The 21,643-nt window shown below is 49.2% G+C and overlaps 3 protein-coding genes across 9 annotated transcripts in view; 1 reads left to right on the plus strand and 2 right to left on the minus strand.

Annotated features, from left to right (window-relative positions):
• IHO1 (interactor of HORMAD1 1) overlaps nucleotides 1-4,842 on the plus strand; it is a 29,967-nt gene extending 25,125 nt beyond the window's left edge. The window contains exons 7-8 of the mRNA XM_055413822.2: nucleotides 973-1,076; nucleotides 1,422-4,842. Of these exons, the coding sequence (XP_055269797.2) occupies nucleotides 973-1,076; nucleotides 1,422-2,582 (1,265 nt within the window). The 3' untranslated portion in view covers nucleotides 2,583-4,842. The remainder of the gene's footprint in view (nucleotides 1-972; nucleotides 1,077-1,421) is intronic.
• A 3,634-nt stretch (nucleotides 4,843-8,476) lies between these two features.
• Nucleotides 8,477-15,004, minus strand: C24H3orf62 (chromosome 24 C3orf62 homolog). Of its 6 annotated transcripts, none has more exons than XR_008684148.2 (5): nucleotides 14,327-14,873; nucleotides 13,561-13,652; nucleotides 11,834-12,095; nucleotides 10,835-11,071; nucleotides 8,477-8,630 (listed from the first exon to the last, which is right to left on the minus strand). XR_008684148.2 is itself a non-coding variant. In XM_055413826.2 (4 exons), the coding sequence occupies exons 1-4, from the start codon at nucleotides 14,734-14,736 to the stop codon at nucleotides 8,549-8,551; spliced, it is 846 nt and encodes a 281-aa protein (XP_055269801.2). In that variant the 5' UTR covers nucleotides 14,737-15,004; the 3' UTR covers nucleotides 8,477-8,548. The 6 variants fall into 6 exon arrangements, 4 of the variants coding, with proteins under 4 accessions (XP_055269801.2, XP_088687872.1, XP_055269799.2 ...); XR_016036173.1 differs by lacking the exon at nucleotides 8,477-8,630 and adding an exon at nucleotides 8,669-9,568; XM_055413826.2 differs by lacking the exon at nucleotides 10,835-11,071 and having other exon boundaries at nucleotides 14,327-15,004.
• A 743-nt stretch (nucleotides 15,005-15,747) lies between these two features.
• Nucleotides 15,748-21,643, minus strand: part of USP4 (ubiquitin specific peptidase 4) — a 40,597-nt gene continuing 34,701 nt past the window's right edge. For both annotated transcript variants that reach the window (XM_055413820.2, XM_055413819.2), the window contains 6 exons: nucleotides 21,208-21,278; nucleotides 20,847-20,965; nucleotides 20,371-20,520; nucleotides 19,234-19,337; nucleotides 16,733-16,821; nucleotides 15,748-16,335 (listed from right to left, as the gene is read on the minus strand). In XM_055413820.2, coding sequence (XP_055269795.2) covers nucleotides 16,177-16,335; nucleotides 16,733-16,821; nucleotides 19,234-19,337; nucleotides 20,371-20,520; nucleotides 20,847-20,965; nucleotides 21,208-21,278 — 692 coding nt within the window. In that variant the 3' untranslated portion in view covers nucleotides 15,748-16,176. The remainder of the gene's footprint in view (nucleotides 16,336-16,732; nucleotides 16,822-19,233; nucleotides 19,338-20,370; nucleotides 20,521-20,846; nucleotides 20,966-21,207; nucleotides 21,279-21,643) is intronic.

The following is a 21,643-nucleotide window of genomic DNA, read 5'->3' on the forward strand; positions in this document are numbered from 1 at the left end:
AAGCGTTTTTATACTGTTAATAATTTTTAATATATGTTTATTAGCTGTGTCAGGTCTTAGTTGCCAACACTTGGGATCTTTCCTTGCCACGGAATGGACTCTCTAGTTGTGGTGCCTGAGGTTAGTTGCTCCGAGGCATGTGGGATCTTAGTTCCCCAAGTAGGGATTGAACCCATGTCCCCTGCATTGCAGGGCAGATTCTTAACCACTGGACCATCAGGGAAGTCCCTATGCTATGATAGTTATTAAAACAAAAAAATTGGATAGATTTTGGAAGTAATGTGCTCAATACAAAAGCTCTTTAAAAGAGAAGACCCTGAATGTGTTTCCTAAGGACAAAGAATATGTGGGATCACAGACTGATGCTTACTGATTACTGAATCTAGAATTGAACACTTTGCTTGCCTTCTTCATTCTGCTTTTGTGGCTGGTAATGTTCACTGTTCCTAAGAAACATTGCTATTCATGAACTCATCTAGGATAGGATAATTACATTTGCTTTCTACTACAAATATCAACATAGATGTCTGGAAAAATATTTCATTAACTGAGTTTAGGAGCAGGGATCCAGTGCTTGGAATACAAGTAAACAGTCTTTTTCTAATTGGTCGACACATGGAATTTACCATGATCATAACTACATTCCAGAAAGATCACTCTGGTGGGGCCAAGAAAGCAGGCCAAAGATGAGTTGGTGCCATCACCGGGGGAGTCGGTTTCAGAGTCCCAGCAGGTGCTGAGGTTGAGTCTGCTTTAGCCAGGATGTGCTCAGGGAGGGAGGGAAGAAGAGACAGTGGGGGAGCCACCCTGCTCTTGCTTTCTCTCCTCAGCAAGGTTGGTCCAGACAGGTGCTGGCAGAACAGGCTCCAGTGGCCCACGCCAGCTTCCAGTTCCTCCTCCCCCATGGCAGCCTAGGCAGGGTGGAGCATACCATAGTCTTCATGTGGTGACTTGTCATTGTTCTGTATTTAGGGCAGGAGGCTGCAAAAGCTCAGAGTGGTCTGCTGTTGGAAACAGTGCAGGACAAAGGCAGCGTGGAGCAGGCCATCCTTGAGCTGCAAAGGAGACTCGAAGCTGTGAGTGTTAGACCCTGATCCCTCTCCTCAGGTGTGTGTTTCTGGCTTTGTTACTAAGACCTAGAGAGACATCTTTAAAATTTGCTAATTTTCATCCAAGAACAGAGGCCACCACAGGCCCCTTGGTAATAGGCCAGGGGAGAGCCCAACTTCCTTTCTCAAGGTTCTCTGGCATGTGGACCCTAGGGACCCTGCTCCAGAGTGTTGCCTTGCTTCCGCTTATAGTACCCAGCAGGGCACAAGGTTTGGTTCTGCTGGCCCATCCTTTGTTTTGTTCACACATTTTATTGTGCCTTCTGAGTTGCACTGTCCATAACTCCTTACTTTTTCACTGCCTTTCTTTAGAGACAAGCAGAGTTTATAGAAATGAAGTCCAACCTGAAGCACCTTGAAGTTTTGGTTACCCAGCAGGGTAAGGACTTTCAGCAGTTGTGTGAGCATCTAGGCCAGCTGAATATGCCCAGTGTTCTAGCAGAGTTAAAGCGATTGACCTCCATCGCTCTGACACCCAAACACGTGAAAGACAGTACCTCTCAGACCTCACCACCTCTAGCGCAGAGTCTCAGTTTCACCAGGCAGGATAAATATACCTCTGAGAAGCCAGTTATGTGGCAGGCCCAGGCCCTCCCTGCTGCATGCAATCTTAGTGTGGGCTCCCCGAGGCCCAGGGAGTTTGTTGTCTGGGGTGAGGGATCAAAGAGGGATGCTCTCCAAGAAGAGGCTGTGCAGCCGGCAGTTGGAACTGGCAAAAGAAACAGGCAAATCAAGGACAGGGCAGTGCAGACTAACTGCCAGAACTCTGTTACTAAAACAGGCTCGGAGAACTGTTGCTCTGCCATCCTGGGTCACAAGGTTCCTGAAGATAGGGACCCAGTTTCCCAAGTAGACTCACAGCTTATATCTCGAGGATATAAGGACTTAAACAACTATGCAACCAGCATTAAGAACACCAGCCAAAAACGGCAAGCTAAAGGCATATTTTCATGTGACCGTTGTGAACAAAGGTTGGTGACTGAACAGAAAGGCGTAACTGTAGAAAGAGGGAAAAAAGGCAAGCAGCAGCAGCCCAGGAAAGCCCCCACAAGTAGGTCCCTACGCAGGAAGCAAGAACAAATGCCTAGCAAAACCTGTGTTTCTAATTCTAAATATTCTCAGCCTCCAGTTTCCAGCCCACAAAGGTCCCCCTGCGGGCAGCAGGAAACTCTTGCTCAGCCCCTTCAACTTTGTGGCCCTGGGAGCCCCACACATCTAGTCTGCTCTGCTCAGGGAGGAACAGTCATGCCCAGTAAGACCATGAGGGCAGAGCAAGGGAACCTCGTGCAGCGCAGCAGGCATTCCTCCCAAGACAACAGCCTGCGTTCTCCCAGTTCCCAGGGGGACCACCAGATAAGCTGGTTCAGTGATCTCAATGACCTCAATCCCAGGACAGAGTTCCCTCAGTCCCAGGAGTCAGGGAAGAATATACTCTATGACCTGGGTTTTGATAGCAGCGATGATGGCTTCTGACCAGCCCATAATGACTTTGGCTAATGGTTTTTGGTTTCGTTGGAAAGACAAATCACAGAACATTTGGGGTGGCTGATGGCAGAGTTCTCAAAGCCTGCCTGGAACCTTCAGGGTCAGAGGCTTGACTTGGATGGGGTGGTGGTGGGCATCAGTGGAGGGCTGGGGAGCAGATCTGGCATTCTGGGTACCGGGCACTCCCCATGACAGAGCATAAGGGATAAGTGCATCCTTATTCATGGGAATGAAATGTGTGAAGAGGGTGTGAGGAGAGCTGGGGCAGCAGCCCGGGAGTGGGGCATCAGCAGGAGGGTACTGGGTCTGGTACAAGGAGAACTGCCCTCCATATGGAACATCCAGCAGGAGAAGGGCTCTCACAAAACTGTTGCTATGGCAGCAGGACTCCCAAACACATCTTTTTGGTCTTCAAAACATTTCCTTCACATGACCAATATCTTTCTGGGCCTTAGGATTTTTAAAAAATTTGTATCTGTTTTTGCTGTGAACATGTGCATTTTTTGGGTCAGTGGATGTATTCCAGGACACACACTAGGTCAGACTTCTTGTGAACAGAGAAATAACAGTGTTAAAGCCACAAAGGAAGGACAGGTGACTCACACTACATGCTGGGAGCTGCACTTTTCACAGCCACAAAGTCCCACTCTTCTCCCCAGCTGTTTTCCCCTGCCCTGTTTTCCACCCCTTTTTAAAGCTAATGAGAGTGGCTGTAGGCCCTGCATCATTTCTGGAGAGCAGTGGGCTTATATGAGACTTTGGCTTTCCATTTGTATCTTGTTAAAGTTTTTGAATTTTTGCAACATGTATGTATTTCTTTTGTAATTCAAAATGATCAAGTAAAGATAAAACTTTAAAGAGTATGTTTCTTTCATTAAGTTTATTGATCTCCACTTAAGGAGATCATTGAGATTAAGATGCATACCACCTTTTTATTCTTTCTCATAAGTTTTAATAAACCACACCCTACTCAAACTGATTGTTATGAAACTAAAAATCCTCATGGATGGACAGCTTCCAGAATTTGCCCATTTTCAAGCCAGTACAGGGTTGAGGTGGCAGGAATACACAGAAGAACTGTACAAAAAAGATCTTCACGACCAAGATAGTCACGATAACGTGATCACTGACCTAGAGCCAGACATCTTGGAATGTGAAGTCAAGTGGGCCTTAGAAAGCATCACTACAAACAAAGCTAGTGGAGGTGATGGAATTCCAGTTGAGCTATTTCAAATCTTGAAAGATGATGCTGTGAAAGTGCTGCACTCAATATGCCAGCAAATTTGGAAAACTCAGCAGCGGCCACAGGACTGGAAGAGGTCAGTCTTCATTCCAATCCCAAAGAAAGGCAATGCCAAAGAATGCTCAAACTACTGCACAATTGCACTCATCTCACACGCTAGTAAAGTCATGCTCAAAATTCTCCAAGCCAGGCTTCAGCAATATGTGAACCGTGAACTTCCAGATGTTCAAGCTGGTTTTAGAAAAGGCAGAGGAACCAGAGGTCAAATTGCCAACATCCGCTGGATCATGGAGAAAGCAAGAGAGTTCCAGAAAAACATCTATTTCTGCTTCATTGACTATGCCAAAGCCTTTGACTGTGTGGATCACAATAAACTGTGGAACATTCTGAAAGACATGGGAATACCAGACCACCTGACCTGCCTCTTGAGAAACCTGTATGCAGGTCAGGAAGCAACAGTCAGAACTGTACATGGAACAACAGACTGGTTCCAATAGGAAAAGGAGTACGTCAAGGCTGTATATTGTCACCTTGCTTATTTAACTTATATGCAAAGTACATCATGAGGAACGCTGGGCTGGAAGAAGCACAAGCTGGAATCAAGATTGCTGGGAGAAATATCAATAACCTCAGATATGCAGATGACACTACCCTTATGGCAGAAAGTGAAGAGGAAATAAAAAGCCTCTTGATGAAAGTGAAAGAAGAGAATGAAAAGGTTGGCTTGAAGCTCAACATTCAGAAAACAAAGATCATGGCATCTGGTCCCATCACTTCATGGGAAATAGATGGAAAAACAGTGGAAACAGTGTCAGACTTTATTTTTTTTTGGCTCCAAAATCACTGCAGATGCTGACTGCAGCCATGAAATTAAAAGACGCTTGCTCCTTGGAAGGAAAGTTATGACCAACCTTGATGGTATATTAAAAAGCAGAGACATTACTTTGCCAACCAAGGTCCGTCTAGTCAAGGCTATGGTTTTTCCCGTGGTCACGTATGGATGTGAGAGTTGGACTGTGAAGAAAGCTGATTGCCGAAGAATTGATGCTTTTGAACTGTGGTGTTGGAGAAGACTCTTGAGAGTCCCTTGTACTGCAAGGAGATCCAACCAGTCCATTCTAGAGGAGATCAGTTCTGGGTGTTCACTGGAAGGACTGATGCTAAAGCTGAAACTGCAATACTTTGGCCACCTCATGCGACGAGTTGACTCACTGGAAAAGACTCTGATGCTGGGAAAGGTTGGGGGCGGGAGGAGAAGGGGACAGAGAATGAGATGGCTGGATGGCATCACCAACTCTGTGGACATGAGTTTGAGTGAACTCCGGGAGTTGGTGATGGACAGGGAGGCCTGGCGTGCTGTGATTCATGGGGTCACGGAGAGTCAGACACGACTGAGCGACTGAACTGAACTGCACAGGGTTGAAATAGGGCTTTTATTTTTTTGCGGGGGTGGGGAGGGGTGCTGTGCCAGGTGGCTTTTGGGGATCTTAGTTCCCCAACCAGGGATTGAACCTGGGCCACTGCAGTGAAAGCACTAAGTCCTAACCACTGGACTGCCAGGGAATTCCTGAAAATGGGGCTTCTAGGTGGACCATAATAGCTCCTGATTTCTTTTATAGTTTTTATTTTCAGGGGTATGTATCCCACAGAAATTTGGTAGAGTTTAATTTGCCTGTGATACCTTTGGCAGAGCTACCAGGCAACCTAAGCCACTTTCAGTCTCATCTCCAGACCAACGGCCTCCTGTGTTCTGTGGCCATGAGCAATGGCAGCAGCCCTCTGTAAGGGCAAGAAAGTGAGACTTGGGCCCTGCTTCAGGCTGCCCTGGACTCTGCGCCCTCTGTGGGTCTCGGGGCTATCTGTTCACCCCTCTGCTAGCCTCCACTGCCTTCCCTGGTTTTCTTTGCTTATGCCAAGGTGGCAAGGGAAAATGGAACCCAGCCGTTCCCAAACAGGCTACAGACCGCTGTGCAGCAGTTCCTCTGAGGCTTGTTGAGCAGAGAAGTCTGCATTTGGAAATGGTTTTTTGCTCTAAGTTGAAAAGTTTAATTATTTTACTTCAAACCTGAGACCCTGTTGAGAAAACTCCATCAACATTTATGACTGTGGCCTTCTCATTGAAGTTTCCTTCCAACTTTAGAATGCCAAGGCCGGACCCTCTATTCCTTAATTCTGCTGTGTTATGAAATCCTGTATTTCTTCAGAAGCATTTTGTTTAAAGTCAGAAGGCCATAGTGACTCAGTGTTACAGGAGCTGGGTGTTTTTGTAGAATAAGCAGTACATTTAACTCCTAACAAGGCTGGGCTAATTAAAATTACACTGCCTGTCTCTAGTAATCATCCGGAAAGGATATTATATTTCTTATTTTATTCCTAAGGGTTTAAAAAAAAACCAAACTATTGTGTTCCTGCCAAATTTGGTGAGCATGACACAGCCCAGCACATCCCTAAAGCACACAACATTTTTGGTTCTTTGGATGCTGATAGAGATGTACGGAGAAGGCAATGGCACGCCACTCCAGTACTCTTGCCTAGAAAATCCCATGGATGGAGGAGCCTGGTAGGCTGCAGTCCATGGGGTCGCTAAGGGTCGGACACGACTGAGCGACTTCACTTTCACTTTCACACATTGGAGAAGGAAATGGCAACCCACTCCAGTGTTCTTGCCTGGAGAATCCCAGGGACGGGGGAGCCTGGTGGGCTTCCATCTATGGGGTCACACAGAGTCGGACACGACTGAAGTGACTTCGCAGCAACAGAGATGTATGTAGCTACACAGGGGCAGATGCGGTGGGAGGTCTATTGTCCCAGGGCCCACCTAGGGGTTCCTCCCTCTATACAACCCCAGCTACAGTCTGAGGATGGAAAAGGAGCCACTTGCAGCACCTAATTGTCTTGACAGTCAAATATCAATTTAAACATCACCTACAGAGAGGTCTCTGAAGGCACTTGCCCTCCTCATTGCCCATTCCCTTACCCTGTTTTCATTTCTCTCAGATAGTTCCATCTGAAATGATACTTTAAATCTGTATTTTTGCCCACCTTGCATAGTGGAATATAAACTCCGGAAGCAAGAACAGCAGCTGTAAAAAATAGAAGAACAGCATCCACCTCATCCCTACTGTATTCTCAGCACCCAGGAGTGGTGTGTCACTAGGAGACACCTGACAAATATTTACTGAGGGCAGGGACAGCGTGCTTATCAAACAGCTCCTGGCAGCCTGTCCTGAAAGTTCGGTCTCTCCAGTAGCCCTCTGCAACTTCCCTTCTTTGTCTCAGATGCTCCAAAGGGCTCCTGACGACAGGTCTCCTATAAGATGCCCATGCCTCTCTCCTAGGCCAGTTTCCACCCAAAGTACCAGAAAACCACAGCCTTTTTGCCCTCAAAAGAGAGAGCTGATTCCTACAAGAGCTGAGCAGGTTTTAAAATTATTTTTCATGCCCGGCCTTAGGCCAAAACTCTTCATCAAATCAGGCATTTTCCAGCTGGCCTAGCACAGAAAGTCCTTCCCCACTAGGGCTGCAATCCATTGTCAGTAGATTTCCTGAGTAAAACTTTGTTCCCTTTATAAATATTTAGCAGGAACCTAAAATATTAATGTTCTCCCACGTACTCCAGGGAGAAAGCAAATTACCAGAGCCTCAGATTGTCTCCGGATGACAGCCTTTTCAATAACGACCCACAAGCAGGTTTGGTGGCCTCCCCGGTTCCCCTTTCTGGTTCACCGGCCTTCTCTGCCATATCAAACATCTTGTGCCTTGGTTAAGTGGAGGCTCCCTCTGGTAGCGGGTGAGCCCCTGGCCCGTCATTCAGGAGGAGGGAATGCTTTTCATCAATTTCTTTGATCATTAACAGCTCACGGCTTCTCCTGTGGCAGGATGGTGCTGCCTTACCAGCACATTCCTGGATGCCAAGGTGAGGGGCACAGGTCCCCCAGGTGGTCTGTCTCCATCCTCCTGGTCTCCTGACCCCCTTGGAGTCTTCCCTGGGCTTGGAAATGCAGGGTCCAGCAGAATGTTAAGGAGGCAGGGCAGGTGAGCCAAGAGTTGGCTCCCCCACTCCCCTGGTGAGGGGAGCAGGGAGCGGGCAGCCCTGAGACTCAGAGATGAGAAGGTAGGCTTGTGTGCCTGATTATGCTGGCTGGAGCCACACTGAGGCGGACGCTTACTGACCATCAGTGCCCCCAGAGCTTACCTGGCAAGAGTTCAGGCTCTAGTCTAGATCTCTGTGGCTAGACAGCCAGGTCCAGGAATTTGGGGAAACACTGAAATCTGGAAGGGGCTAAGGGCGGGATCACTGTTTCTAGCCCTTGGCCACCCTTGAATCGTCCTCTTGAAAGAACTGCTGCTCTACTCTCAAGCCTCAGCTGTGGCCTCTGCTCCTTGCTGGACCTTCACTTGGCATTTACTCATCTCTCCTCTTTCCTGTCCCTTCTTCTCCCATCTCTTCCTCCAGTTCCCAGTCTCTCCTTCCTTCTGCAGACCACCTCCTGCCCTAAGTATTGCTACAAAGTTTACCAATACACTGACAGAGCTGGTTTCTAGTGATTTTGGCCTTGACCTGGCAGGCAGGATGCAGCCAGAGGACCTGGAAACCCCTTACAGAACTGGATGGGCCCAGCTTCTCACATGCCTTGTGCTGTAAGTTGAACTTGCAGTTGATGACTAGCCGGTTCCAAAGCTCCTATTTATTCTTGAAGCTGCCTTGTTTCTATTTTGATTCTGCTAATCCAAACTGCAGTTTGGTGTTTCCACGGAAACAATCCAGTGATTGTTTGGCTTGCCAAGATGAACTGCGGGGGAGAAAACCAAATGACGTAAAACATTTTTAGTTTCTCAGATATCAATGTCTCCCCAAGAAGTCTTTGGTCCCAAGTTTTATTAAAATAAATGTTCTAGGCGAATTAAAAAAAAAAAAATCTAGGCTCCTGTTATTCCTCCAACTCAATCCCTAGAGACTGGCTCCCCAAACCTCTCCTCTGTGCAGATGAGCACGCTTCTGCCTGCTGCCCTGAGGCACATGACAGAGGCAGGAAGGTGTCCCTTGGGCACCTTGGGGAGCCCGAGACAAGAGGTGTCACCAGGGAAATGACCATGTGGCCATCCCAGCTACTCTGGGAGTGGCATGCCAGAGGCTCAGAGCTCACCTACTTTACCCAACAGCTGTGTTTCTACAGTGAGGAAAAATTCCTCCTTTAAGGAGTCCAGGCTGGATTAGTTCTTTGGTAAATCTGAATTTTCACACAAAGGCTTTGCTAAGCTAGAGGTATACTTGTCTATCCAGCCAGGAGAATCTAAAGCCTCCCTTCTGCCCCACCCCTAACCCGGGCTCCGCCCTCATTCCCAAGTGACACAGTCCATGTTGCAGGCAGAAAAAAAGTCCTCTCATTTCAGTCTTGTAGGGTTAGCACCGGATCTCTGCTCCCAGCAGCCACCTCCTCTGCAAAGCCTCTCCAGAGAGAACGAAGTGCTGAGAAACAGCTCTGTGAGACCGAGAGCTTCTGGCCCTGAGGGTCCAGCACCATCGGGGAAGGGTGAGCCGCCAGTGAGGGTCCTGCTGAGCCCCCCGCGCCGGCCCTGGGCCTGCTGCAGTGCCCAGAGGCTGTGAAGGTCACCTCTGGGCCGGCATCTGGTGAGGGATGCCCACAGCTGGCTGCCGGAGGTGAGGCTTTTAAAAAACAACTCTAATTTCTTCTTTCTGCAGATGTGATTCAGGTCCACTGCAGATAAACTGAAAAGCACAGATAAAAAAGACTAAAACCCTCCTTGTCTTCCTCGGTAACAATGTCATAAACTTGGGATCAACCGCATTAAAAAATTTTTTTGTAAATTTTGGAATAAATTCAGATTTACAGGAAAGGTACAAAGATAGTAAGTTCAAATATATCCTTCTCTTAGCTTTTCTTAAAGTTAACATCTTGCGTAACTGTGGTGTACGTGTCAAAACTAAGAAACTAACATAAATATATTAAGAACTAAGCTTGAGCTTGTATTTGATCCCTTTTTCCATGAACATCCCCTCTCCATTCCAGGACGCAATCCAGGACACCACACTGCGTTTAGTCCTGTGTCTCCTCAGTGTCTGCTGCTGTGTGACAGATTTTGAGTTTTTCCTTGTATTCCTGACATTGACAATCTGGGGTACTGGCCAGGCATCCTGGAGAATACCCCCCAATCTGGGTTGAAAATGAAGCCCCCATCTCGTTGCATCCTGTCAGGGGTGGTGACGGGCACAGGACAGCATGGGTGGGAGGCACCTTCGTCACTTGGTTAAGTGGTGTCTGCTCTCTCCCTTGAAAGTCAGTTACTAAGTCCAGCTCACTCTCCAGGGGTAGTGATGGGCACAGACTGGGGAGGATGGGGATTATGCCTCACCTCCTCTGTGGGAGAGGATCCACATCAATATATAGTATTTGGAACCCACTGTTGGGAGACCTGGTGTTCTGAATATCAAGTAGCCTGACATATCTCCATCCGGACAGCCCCTTCTCCCGAGTGTGGCAGCCAAGAGGCTGTAAGCATTTCTTCTCACCTGCTTCTGTCCCTCCGGCTCGAGGACTAAAAAGTGAACTGCGAGTGTTTATTATCCACTGCAGGGACTGTCAGGTGACATGGGAGGATCCTCTGGTTAGCCACTCTGCCCTTCACCCAGCAGCAGAGGCCTGTTCCTTGAAGTGGCTGGAGGCTAGTTCTCAGGGTCAGGCAGGTGCCTGGCTTTTCACCACTAGGCACTAGGTGCAATGTCTCCACCTGTGGGGCCCAGATGAATCTCTGGACCTGTGGTGGTGATGGGGTGTTGCCAGCCCTGCCTTATGCTGGGTCACTAGCCTAAAATACAGCCTCATGGGGCGTCATCAGCCCCCGGGCCTTCCTTTCCAGCTCTTTGAGTTTTATGTCATAACAAACAGCTCTGCACCAGCCTTGTCGCCCCCATCCTCCCCTATGAGCCAAGGGGGCGGGCAGTTCCCTGATACTCAGCTTCTGGGAGATATCATACCTTGCTCAACAGTTTATTAGGTTTCCTGAAAGAACATCATGGTTTTGAGAGATGGGTCCAAATAATCCTTGATGGTGTCCTTTCTCTCAAGTGGTGGGGCTGCAGCCAGCCCTGCTGAGCTTCTGCTGCCATGCTGACCTCAGAGAGCAGTGGCTCAGCCCCTCCCTGCCCCCATCCATCTTATCCCAGCAGAGTCACTGTTATGGGAACCGCCTGTGGCCTCCTGGGGGTCCAGTCCTGGAATGGGATGGATGAGGTTCAGGTATGAAGTGAATGAGCAGGACCTGTGCTCATCCCTTCCTTTCCCCCCTCAGCTGAGGGCCCAGATGGCTGATGTGGGTGTACGGTGGGCTGGCCTCATGGGAATGTCCTGCCAGAAGGGGACCAGGGATGCTGCCAGCTCCCTGGATACAAGTAGGAGGCCTCTGATCTGGGAAGGGGCAAGGATGGAGGGACTGAGGGTCTGGCCATGAGGAGGGCATGATGCCCATGCAGGGGACAGGCAGCCGTGTGTGTGGCGTATGCAAATGTGGCAGAGGGCCTGGGGCCAAGGTCCCTCTTGAGGCCAGTTCCTCCACTGAGCTGGCCTGGGATGGGCTGGGCCCAGGGGATCAGAAAGCCCACACTGCTTGTGGAACCTGTATGTTTTCAGGGGCCCATGGAAAAGAACATCAGGAGACACAGCAGAGGCCCACGACCTGCACCTGCCTTGGGTACTGTGTATATTGAACAGCAATCCAAAAAACAGTCAAGATGTTAGAAAAAAAAAGTGAAAAAAGAAACACTTTAAAGCAACAGAATTAAAAAACAAAACAACCACCACCAAAAAACTGGGCTGTCAGCTGAAAAAGGGACACCACTAGAAGTTAAAAAAGTCATGGTAATTCAGATTCTGCTAAGCCTTTGAAGTGGCCCCTGATGATTGTGACTAACCTGCACAGACATCCTAACATCAGTCTCCTACTGTAAAGAATCAAAGCTGAAGTCAACTGTCCTTACTCAATTTGGTATTTAAAAGAGGTCATCAAATTGTAGTCCTCTTCCAAGTCCAGAACAGTCTCCACGATATTGTGGTCATCGAAAGCCTGCTTGAGGCCACCAGAGTCTGCGTCCGGGGCCTTCTGAGGGCTGTTGTCCACCAGCAGGGCCCAGGCTTCCTCCTTGAAAGGCGAATCTTCGCAGTGGCCACACACACGGTTCAACTCATTTTCAAATTCTAGTTTACCAGCCAATTCTTCAATAGTTCGGATGCTTGTATGGTCTTAAAAATAAGAACATTCAGCATTAGAATTCCAGTGGGAGAATTCTGAAGACATTTCGGGCAGAAGTTAAAAACCACAAATGGATGGCAGTCTCCTGGGAGCGTGCAAAGCCAGTGTGCCTGACCCGGGGCTGGCAGGCTGTTGCATTGTAATGTGGGCTTGGTGTCCCCCTTTCTAGTGCAGGTATTTACTGAGTCCCAAACATCCACTGGTCTCCAAGGAGGGTGTAAGTGGGAGGATCCAGAGATGCATGTGCTTATTCTGGCTCTTGGGGAACTATTCCTTGACCTGAGGATACAAGACACTGTGTGGGGTCTTTTGAATAAGTAAAATGCTGCCTACTGGATTTCCCTGATGGTCCAGTGGTTAGGACTTCATCACCTCCACTGCACGGGGTGTGGGTTCGATCCCTGGTCAGAGAACTAAGATCTAACCTGTTCAGATGGCACTGGTGATAAATAACCCACCTACCAATGTGGGAGAGATAAGACATGTGGATTGGATCCCTGGGTCAGGAATATCTCCTGGAGGAGAGCATGGCAATCCACTTCAGTATCCTTGCCTGGAGAAACCCATGGAGAGAGGAGCCTGGCGGGCTAGAATATATGGGGTGGCAAAGAGGTGGACATGACCAAAGCGACTGAGCACAGCACAGAGCACAGACAGCCATGCACCACAGCCAAAAGAGGAGAAAAATGCTTCCTGTAGATGGCAGCGGCCATGGAAGGAGGTAAGCAGAGGCAGTGATGACTTCTGTTCACCTACCGGGACCATGGGAGGAGACTCAGGTCACTAAAGCAATGGCAGGGATCTTGCTTTGTGACCCAGGGCACGTACCACCCCTCACGAGACCTCCTCCTTTCCTGCCCCATAACCCGGTGACCCTTCAGAGCCAACAGTTTTGGGCTGCTCCCAAGGCTATGCATCTCTTAATTAGGAGCTGTCTGGCCACTGTGCATTGCGTGAAAATAGGGCGCATGAAGTTCACACACAGAATGTACAGATGTGTGTGTAGCAAAGTGTCTGCGCCAGGATATACCGCACTGTGTGAACAGTGGTTGCCTTTGTGGTGGATGGCAGAATTAAAGGGGAGCTCTGGGCTTCTAACTTTTCTTTTAATCTTGTGTTGCTACCACCCACCCGAGCTGGACTACTCCCCCTCTCTTCATCTCTGCCGATGTCCTGCTTCCTTCACAAATAAACGCATCCACCAACAGCGGCTGTGGTCTGTGGCCTCCGGGGATTCACTCTAACTGTACATTTATGAAACGACTTGATGGATGTGACTCCTCCAGGCTATCAGCTCCAGGAAGGCTCTCTGCATGGAGCCTGCTGTGAACCAAACAAATCTACCAAGCCAATGGAAGAGACATAAGTGTTTTTTATAAGACTCTTGCTGACTTGGGGGCCTGGGTGAAGGATCTATCCTTTCAGGGAGAGGATGGAGCAGCCCTCTGAACTCACCAATCATATCAAGCAGATCCTTTGTGACCTCTTGGCTGGAACCACTGAGTGGGATGCTTGTGTCAACTTTCAAATCGTTCTCTGTATCATTCCTGCAGCCCCCGGGAGAAAAGAAAAAGGCAGAGGATTAGATCCTCTTTCAAGAAAGTATCAGAGGTGAACTCAGATAATCTCAAAGACAAACACTAGTCCTTTAAATTGTCATTTAGGCTGTGACTCGAAAAGTGGGAACCACTATCAGTGAAGTTGACTAAAAGCATCCTAATGCCCATTAATGTCTGTGAGTAAGAGCACAGATATTTGCAATACTGAAACAATTAAATGGCTTCTTCAGTCTCTGCTTCCAGGGCAGCCAAGATGACAGGACTTGGAAATTTCAGCCCACACGGTCCTCCTTGCTAAGAGATGATGCAAAAATAAACTTAAAATTTAATTAAGCCTTTAAAAGGTACCTAAGACTAGGCAGTTTGCAACCACCTGGGAGAAGACAAGGTCTAGGGAAGACTTAAGAGCCCCCAGTGAGTAAAGTCGCTCAGTGGTGCCCGACTCTTTGCGACCCCATGGACTGTACCCTACCAGGGTCCTCTGTCCATAGGAATTTCCAGGCAAGAATACCTAAGTGGGTTGCCATTTCCTTCTTCAGTAGAGCCCCCACGGGGAGGGAAAATCAGTGTTATGGACCCAACTTAGGATTTTCAACAATTCCCCCCCACCCCCAGATAGGAGATCCCAATTGTAGCTGTTAAACCCATGAGATTGGAATCACCTTAGACTGTCTTTTCTCCAGTTCTCCCCATCTCCTGCTGCTCGCCAAAACTGTCTTTCGGGTGCCAAAATGGAAGAACGCATCAGGATGTTTTCCTTGCTGCTCAGAGGTTTTCTTTTGGGGCAGAGCGCCTGGGGCTTTGCATTCACGGGGGCATTGTTTGGTGCAAAGGCCGCGTTCTCGTTCTCTGGAGCGCCAGGGACGGGAGAGAATGGAGCCGCAGAGGAGCAGGTTACCAGCGCGTGCCTCCGGCAGAGGAGCCGGTGCACGGGGAGGGGGAAGGAAAGCGGGGCGGCGTCTAGCTCCACCCGCGGGCGGCCAGAGCACTCCTGGGAACGGCTGACTCCTTCAAAGGCCCGGTCGATGGCTGCAGTCAGCTCCTTTCTGCATCTCCTCAGTTTCTCAGACATCTTCCCTACAAGCGACCGTGTCTTTGTTATGTAATACACTGGAAATGCACAGAACAATATGAGAATAGCGCTACAGATGAGGTTGTAAACCGCCCACGAAGGGGTATTCGTCAGTTTCTTTGAGTTTGAGCCACGCCACAGGTCAGAGAGCCGAGAAACCCACTCTCGGGGAGGTTTTCTCCTCGTGGGAACAGCTGCGCCCCCACTGCTCCACTGGGGAAAGAGGAACCGGCGATCGATCGAGCCGGCCCTCCTCCCCGGCTCCCGGCCACCCCCGCTCCGCTCTCAGGCCCCACCCCGCGGCCGCCCAGGGCGGAGACCCATGGCCGCGTCCTCACCCATCAACCGAAGAAACCGCACCGCCGACCCCGCCAACGGTCGTCGCGCGCTCTCATCAGCAGATCGCGCGTGTCTGCGACTGGCGAGACCAACCCCCAAGGCTCGGGTTAAAGGTCAGACAAGGGACGCGAGGATGGCCTCATTCTTTGACCCCACGCGGCGTGACGGGGAAGCAGAGGGCCCACGCACGCACGGAAGGGACAGCGACAATGGCCGGGAGGGTACGGCCTGGGGAAAGGGTGGGGAAATCAGACCACCATGGCCGTGGCCGAGGGGCGGGGATCTCACTTCTAACCAAAGTCCCGGGCAGAACGGGAGCCCTTCCAAGCCCAGCAAAGTTCCTATTCTGAAGCCAACACGGAGAGAAACGGCTGCAGGAGACCTGGTACCCAGCAGTGTCGTGTCCTGATATTTAAGTGAGATCTAATACAAGTGCCACACGGTATCCAACTGTCTCAATTCATCAAGGATGCTGGAGAACATAACACAACTGCTAGGTTTCCACGGGAGACTGAAGGGCAGGAAACCCCAACACCAAATTTCATTAGGGAGAAGGAAGTTGGAAATTCCAAGATGACTCAAAGGGAAACAGAAAGGGGCATCAGTGGCTACTTTTTAGGGTATTATAAACCCATCTCAGTGCACAGCAAGGGAAAAGGGGACGACATCAAGTTTACTTGAGGTTGATTTACTGTGGGTAGACTACTGGGAGGACCAGTAACCAGCACCAGAATCCGAAATCCAGGAGGGTAGGGCAGCCTGTGGCAGGTCTTCATGGCAGCCCTAAACTCAATGACAGCGTGTTCCTCTCCACTCTTTGGAATCCGTCATTCTCCACTGTGTGCTCCCCACCACCAACCCCAACTCTGCAGCTCTACCCGTTTTACAGAAAATTTTTACCACCTGTATAAAAAAAAAATAATTCAGCCTCTTGACATAACCCTTCTGAGCAAACAGGGTCTTTTTTTTTTTTCCTTCTGCTCATAAAAGAAGGAAATTTCCTCATCTGGTTTTTATGACGGAACACTAGCAGTCTTCATTGTCAAAGGTGTTCTCCTGGGGGATGACACTGGAGCTGTGGTGCAGGGTCACTGGGGCAGATCAGTTGGTGTCCATGCTGTAAGTCTCGTCATCCCCCGTGCCCTGCTGTGAGCTGCTTGGTCTTGCACCTCCATCAGAAGATCCAGGAAAACTGAGTGAAGGCGTCTTATGAAACTCATCGTCTCGACGGTGATAAAACAGCACGTAAGCTGCTTTCGTCTAAAACACAAGAGGCACAACGTCTATTCACAGGTTGGAACAATCACCCATTCCCCCCAAGCTTTGCTCTCTGTTCAAAACACACCACCCTCAGGGATCTGCCGTCTTGCCCTGTGCATCCACACACTGAAGTGATGGTGAAAACCGTACCACCTAAGGCTGGCTCACGTTGACCATGCCCAGGGAGTCAGGAAAGGTAGGAGCCCTGTGACAGACTCAGGAGAGTCAAACGTCTCATTTAGGAAGGGTCCTGAAAGGAATGGTAGTCAATTCTTTCTCCACCGCACTTAGCTCCCGCTGTCCCAGCAGGATAACTCAATAATCAACTAGCCTGGGAGACTTCCCAGCTCTAACCCCTAAAGGTAAGAGTGGGAACCAAGTATGAGGGCCTACTCACCACTATCTGATCCTCACAGGCCAGGGACACATTGCTATCATCAAAGTAATACCACTTCCCGTTGAGTTTGTTCTTCGCATATGCAGTGTCTGCCAAAGCGAGAGAATATGCTAGTTGGTCATCAAGAGAGGTGATCTGGCTAGCTCAGTAGGCTGGCACTCAACAACTCCAAAACATGACACATATCAAGAGTCTGAAATTAAAGGTAATTTACAGCTTGTGTCCTAACAACTGAATGAGAACTCATCCTTAAAAAAAATAAGATCTTCCCTTCTCAAAAAGGCACTAAAAGGGTAAAACTGGAGCTGCTGGGGACTAAAGCTTTAAACTGCAATTTTGGGGAAAACAGCTATGAGCACTAATTCAGAGTTGGGGGACCCATAAAAGGAGCTGATACTTTTAAAGATTTAAGCAAAACAATAGTTGTAAAAAACATGCCAAGTCAAACACCCCCACTGTATCCAGGAATGGCTGTCTACTATTGTCTCTCACTGCCTCTGGAGCCTGTGGGGCTATCGCAGTGAGAGACTCACTGGGGGCTTGGGTTGGCAGAATTGGGATGTGAACAAGAAAACTTAAATTTATCTGTCTTTGAAACTCCTGAGTCAAGAATCTGTGGCTCAGTAACAATTCCTCACACCGGTCCAAGTATTTTCCAGAGTGAACATTTCTGGGTTTGATTTTACACTTTCCGAGCAAGATGTGTTTACAACACTCCCAGCAATGACACCCGATTCCTGCTCCATTCAGACTCTCAGAAACAACTGAATCTGATGGAGATCTGGTTTCTGGTCTTGACCTGCCGTGTGGCTCTGGCAAGCTGTTTAACCATTCTTCACTGCAGTGCTCACTGGACCAAGAGGTGGTGAAGGACACAGGACAAAGTGACAGAGAAGGTGCCAAGAGCCTGTCCCTGCTCGGGAGAACAGTAACAGTGATGGCTCTCAATCACGGTGTTCCAACTGTGGACCCAATGTGGGTCTGCACACAACCAGCCTAACCTGGATAAGGAAACTGAAGCATATGGAAGCTAAGTAACCTGTCCAAGCAGTACATTTGTATGCTAAAAGAATTAAAAATGAATACATGTGTCCAGTATGCATGAATACAGATATCAAAGTTAATTTGCAGAGGAAAAAAAGTTAGAGAAGAGTTAGTGCTATATGTGGTATGATCACAGGTATTGCAAGCAGCCACTCTAGAAGAGTCCCAATTTTTAGACAGGCACGATTTTTCTTTCCCACCCGTTCCTACAGCTAGTTGGTAGTCCTGTGACCAAGTTATAACCAATGAGATGTATGTAGAGGAGTTGAGGGGGATTTCTGGGAAGTCTGCTTAAAAGGGAAGGTCACGCCCTTTTTTCCCCTTCTTCGGATGGCCTGGAATGTAGACCCGAGGGCTGGAGAATGAGCAGCCATCCAAAGGCAGGAGGTGATATGGTAAGAACAGAGAGGCAGGAGAACAGACTTGGGCCAACAGAAAAAGCTCACCAGTACAGAAGAGAAGACCGGGGTTTGGGGCAGTTCATAACCCACCGTGAGGGTAGATGGAACCGACACTCCCATGGTGTCATCCCTTGGAGTCCTGCCACTGGGTGTGGTGGCAGCTGTCATGGGGCAGATGCGACAGAGGAGACACGGGGAGACCCAGCTCCTCGCTTCAACATCACTAACACCTTTCCGTAAATAAGCAACCAAACAGACTAGTAAAGGTATAAATGTGAAAGTAAACCTACACATTACAGAAATTCCAGAAAATAAAGTAGAACAAAGTAAAAAAAAAGTAAACCTTTTTGGTCTCTCTCTTTCTAGGTAGTCCCCTCTCCTACCACAGTTTGCCTTTTGTTTCAATGTACATAGTTGTGACACTACTTTCCATAATGATGCAATTTTGTGTAGCTGTTTCCCCGAACACATCATGGGCATTTCCGCATGGTATTAATAATTTTATTGTGCAACGGCTGTGTGCTCTTCCATCAAGCAGATGATAGTGCCAGCTGCTGCTCACCAATGCTGCTACTAATTTTCCACGAGTGAAGTGAAGTGAAGTCGCTCAGCTGTGTCCAACTCTGCAAGCCCATGGACTGTAGCCCACCAGGCTCCTCCATTCATGGAATTTTCTAGGCAAGAGTACTGGAGTGGGTGGCCATTTCCTTCTCCAGAGGGTCTTCCCAACCCAGGGACCGAATCCAGATCTCCCACATTGTAGGCAGATGCTTTACTGTCTGAGCCACCAGTATAAATAGGTAAATATCTTTGTACATGAAGCTTTTCCCCAAAGTCAAGTAATTTCAGAAGGATAGATTTACTGGAAGTGGATTATTAAAGGATATGAACCACCACCCTATCAAAACAACTGAGGGGCATTCTGCAACTTGAGGCCTGCAGAGCTGTGTAAGTTAAGTCCTTAGGGCAGTGGCTGGCACACAGGGAAAGGCTGGAGACAGATGAGTGGCCAAAGGCGTTTCAACATCTCAGAGGGGAGCAGATGCCAGTACTCACAGTGGCCAACCCCCATGGCTCCATAGTGATTGGACACGGCGATGAGGTCATACACATACGGCCTCGCTGACGGGTCACAGACAAACTCCGACATGTTCAGACCTCTAAGCACAGAAAACAAAAAGAACCCTTCAATACGTTAAACTGTGAGAAGTTGGAGCGATCTAGCCACCCCTTTTATGCAACAGGCTAGAACACAGGAGGCCCTCAGAGACTAACTGCAGAAGGAACGGATGAAGAGTCCAGACAGAAGGCGCCCTGGGGTCTTGCTCTGACCACTGACATGTCACGCTGGAGAAGGGAAGCCTTCTGGGGAACTCCGACCCCTGACAAGATGGCAAGGAAGGGCTCTGGGCAACATGAGGGCTGTTGCAACTTTGTAGAAATGGCTGTTACTGTCAGAATCACAGTTAGTGCCATAAACATGTAAGCTAAATACCAAAACAGGCCCCTCAAAGCATTTTTCCCCCTAATGTTTTATTTCTAAAATTTAAATATACAGAAAAAAAGAATTTGACAACAAATACCTCTATTTGTTGACTTACTGCCATCCAGGTCCTCCCACTGATTTGTCTACACTGCATCTATTTACCTACCTGGACACCTGCCCCTGAAAAAAGCATTTTTAAATCTGTGTGTTGTGGGGAACTCCTACCTTGCTGACCAACTGTGTCACTTACACTCTGTACCCTGGGACCTGAGAGGACCCAAGCAGACAGCCAGTCCCAGCCCCTGCCCCAAGGACAGGACTGCGGCGGATCTGCACCACCGAGGGCGGCCCCCAACAATCCAATTCTCCCCAGCAGATGCCTCTCTGGTTCCTTGCACCCCTGCATCAATGTGGTGCAGCATGTTCGTGTGCTGTCCTGCTGAGTGTGGGCTCCCAGGAATCGAGGACAGGTAAGAAGACCAGGTTAGTCAAGCTGCACAGGAACTCAAGAGGGGACGGGGTTCTATCGGACAGACTTCCCCAGACAAGGAGGGGGAGTGAGCCTAAAAGCCTAACTGCCCAGAAACAGCAACACACACACCTTACGCAAAGAAGTCTTTGGTGGCAAAACACTCTGCTGATCAGTGCCCAGACGGTCTGCCTGGTTTTTAATTTTCCCCAAACACCACTGCAGCCCAGGGACCCACCTGATTGGGAACTCCACGACTGTATCAAGCTTATCCCTCCAGTATCTATTGTAGGAGAAACGTTTGAGGTGGACCACCAGGATCTTCGGCAAGGACCACAGGTCAAACTTCTTTGTGGCCTGTTGGTGCTTCTTACAGTTGGGACAGTACCTGAAAAAACCACCTCTGCTGAGTGGGGAGGCAGCGAGCCAGGGCCACCTGGGCACGCAAGCATGGAGACAACCCCACAACACCCTTTCTTGCAAATATCAGACTGCTTCAGCGCAGCGAGGTCTCTAAGCCACCTTCCCACAGAGGGTGATGGCCTTTTGAGGCTGGAAAGCACAATTCACACAGAAACATCTGTGTTTTTCTGTCAGCCATGTACAAAAGTGACAAATCCAAATACAAAAGGTTTGTGTTACACAGATGGCCCCAGCAGATCTCGGAGCCCCAGGGTGCCTGGGGGCCCCTGCTCAGAATGGGGAGCTGCCTACCAGGGGTCATGCTCCCCAAGGGTCTCCATGGTAGTGAAGAGCTCGATGCAGTCCCTCAGGGCCACCGCCGTCTTCTTTTTCTTCTGAGGTTGCAACATGCTGACATGCTTCTCGTACGTCTGTGAGGAACAGAGTGCCAAGCTGGCTGAGGAAACAAAACCTCACCCGGCTGAGCCACCACCTCATGAGTTCTCGTGCCTGGGACATAACGTACTTTCTGGAGCTGCTGAGCAATAACAAAATCTTTCGGTGCTTTGCATTCTAAAAGATAAGCTGTGAAGCCAGCTGCGGAACTGGCGCGAGAGACCTCCCCAGAGCAGAAACCAGCACATCCCCTGACCGAGAGTCCCGAGTGACCTACCTCAGATTCCTGCTCATTGTAGTAACGGCTCCGGGTCTCACTGTCCCAGTCGATGGCCAGTGTGGACCGAGCTGTGGAAGAGGACCAAAGTTTCACTCACTACAGAAAGGGCAGCAACAGGAGAGGCTCCACAGGCGACGGGAAGGAGGAGGAGCACGCTCAGGCTGTGTTCTAACACCTGCCCACCCACCAGCAGCCACCACCAAAAGCGGCGTTCTGCCTGGGGCCAGCCAACCTGGAACCCCTGGGCCCCAGATCCTCTGGCAAAGATTTCCTCCGCATACGCTCTAAAGGCTGTGGATACGCTCTAGACTCATGGAACGACACAGAATTCTGAAAGGACGCAGGCTGAGACGGAGTAAGTGACTAGGTTTCTCCTCTCTTCTTAAACCACAAGAAAACCTGACAAGACAGACGATACAACTGCTTCCAGACA

This window comes from Moschus berezovskii, chromosome 24, assembly GCF_049115385.1.
Source record: "Moschus berezovskii isolate FMDL1 chromosome 24, NW_MosBer_1.0, whole genome shotgun sequence".
NCBI classification, from domain to species: domain Eukaryota; kingdom Metazoa; phylum Chordata; class Mammalia; order Artiodactyla; family Moschidae; genus Moschus; species Moschus berezovskii.

Coding starts and splice junctions, on each gene's coding strand:
- C24H3orf62 (XM_088831746.1), bottom strand. CDS start 14,736: ATGTCTGAGAAACTGAGGAGATGCAGAAAGGAGCTGACTGCAGCCATC. Junction 13,653..14,326: donor TGGAGAAAAGACAGTCTAAG/GTGATTCCAATC, acceptor CGGGGGCTGCAG/GAATGATACAGAGAACGATT. Junction 9,569..11,833: donor TCTTTTAAATACCAAATTGA/GTAAGGACAGTT, acceptor TGTGCTTTTCAG/TTTATCTGCAGTGGACCTGA.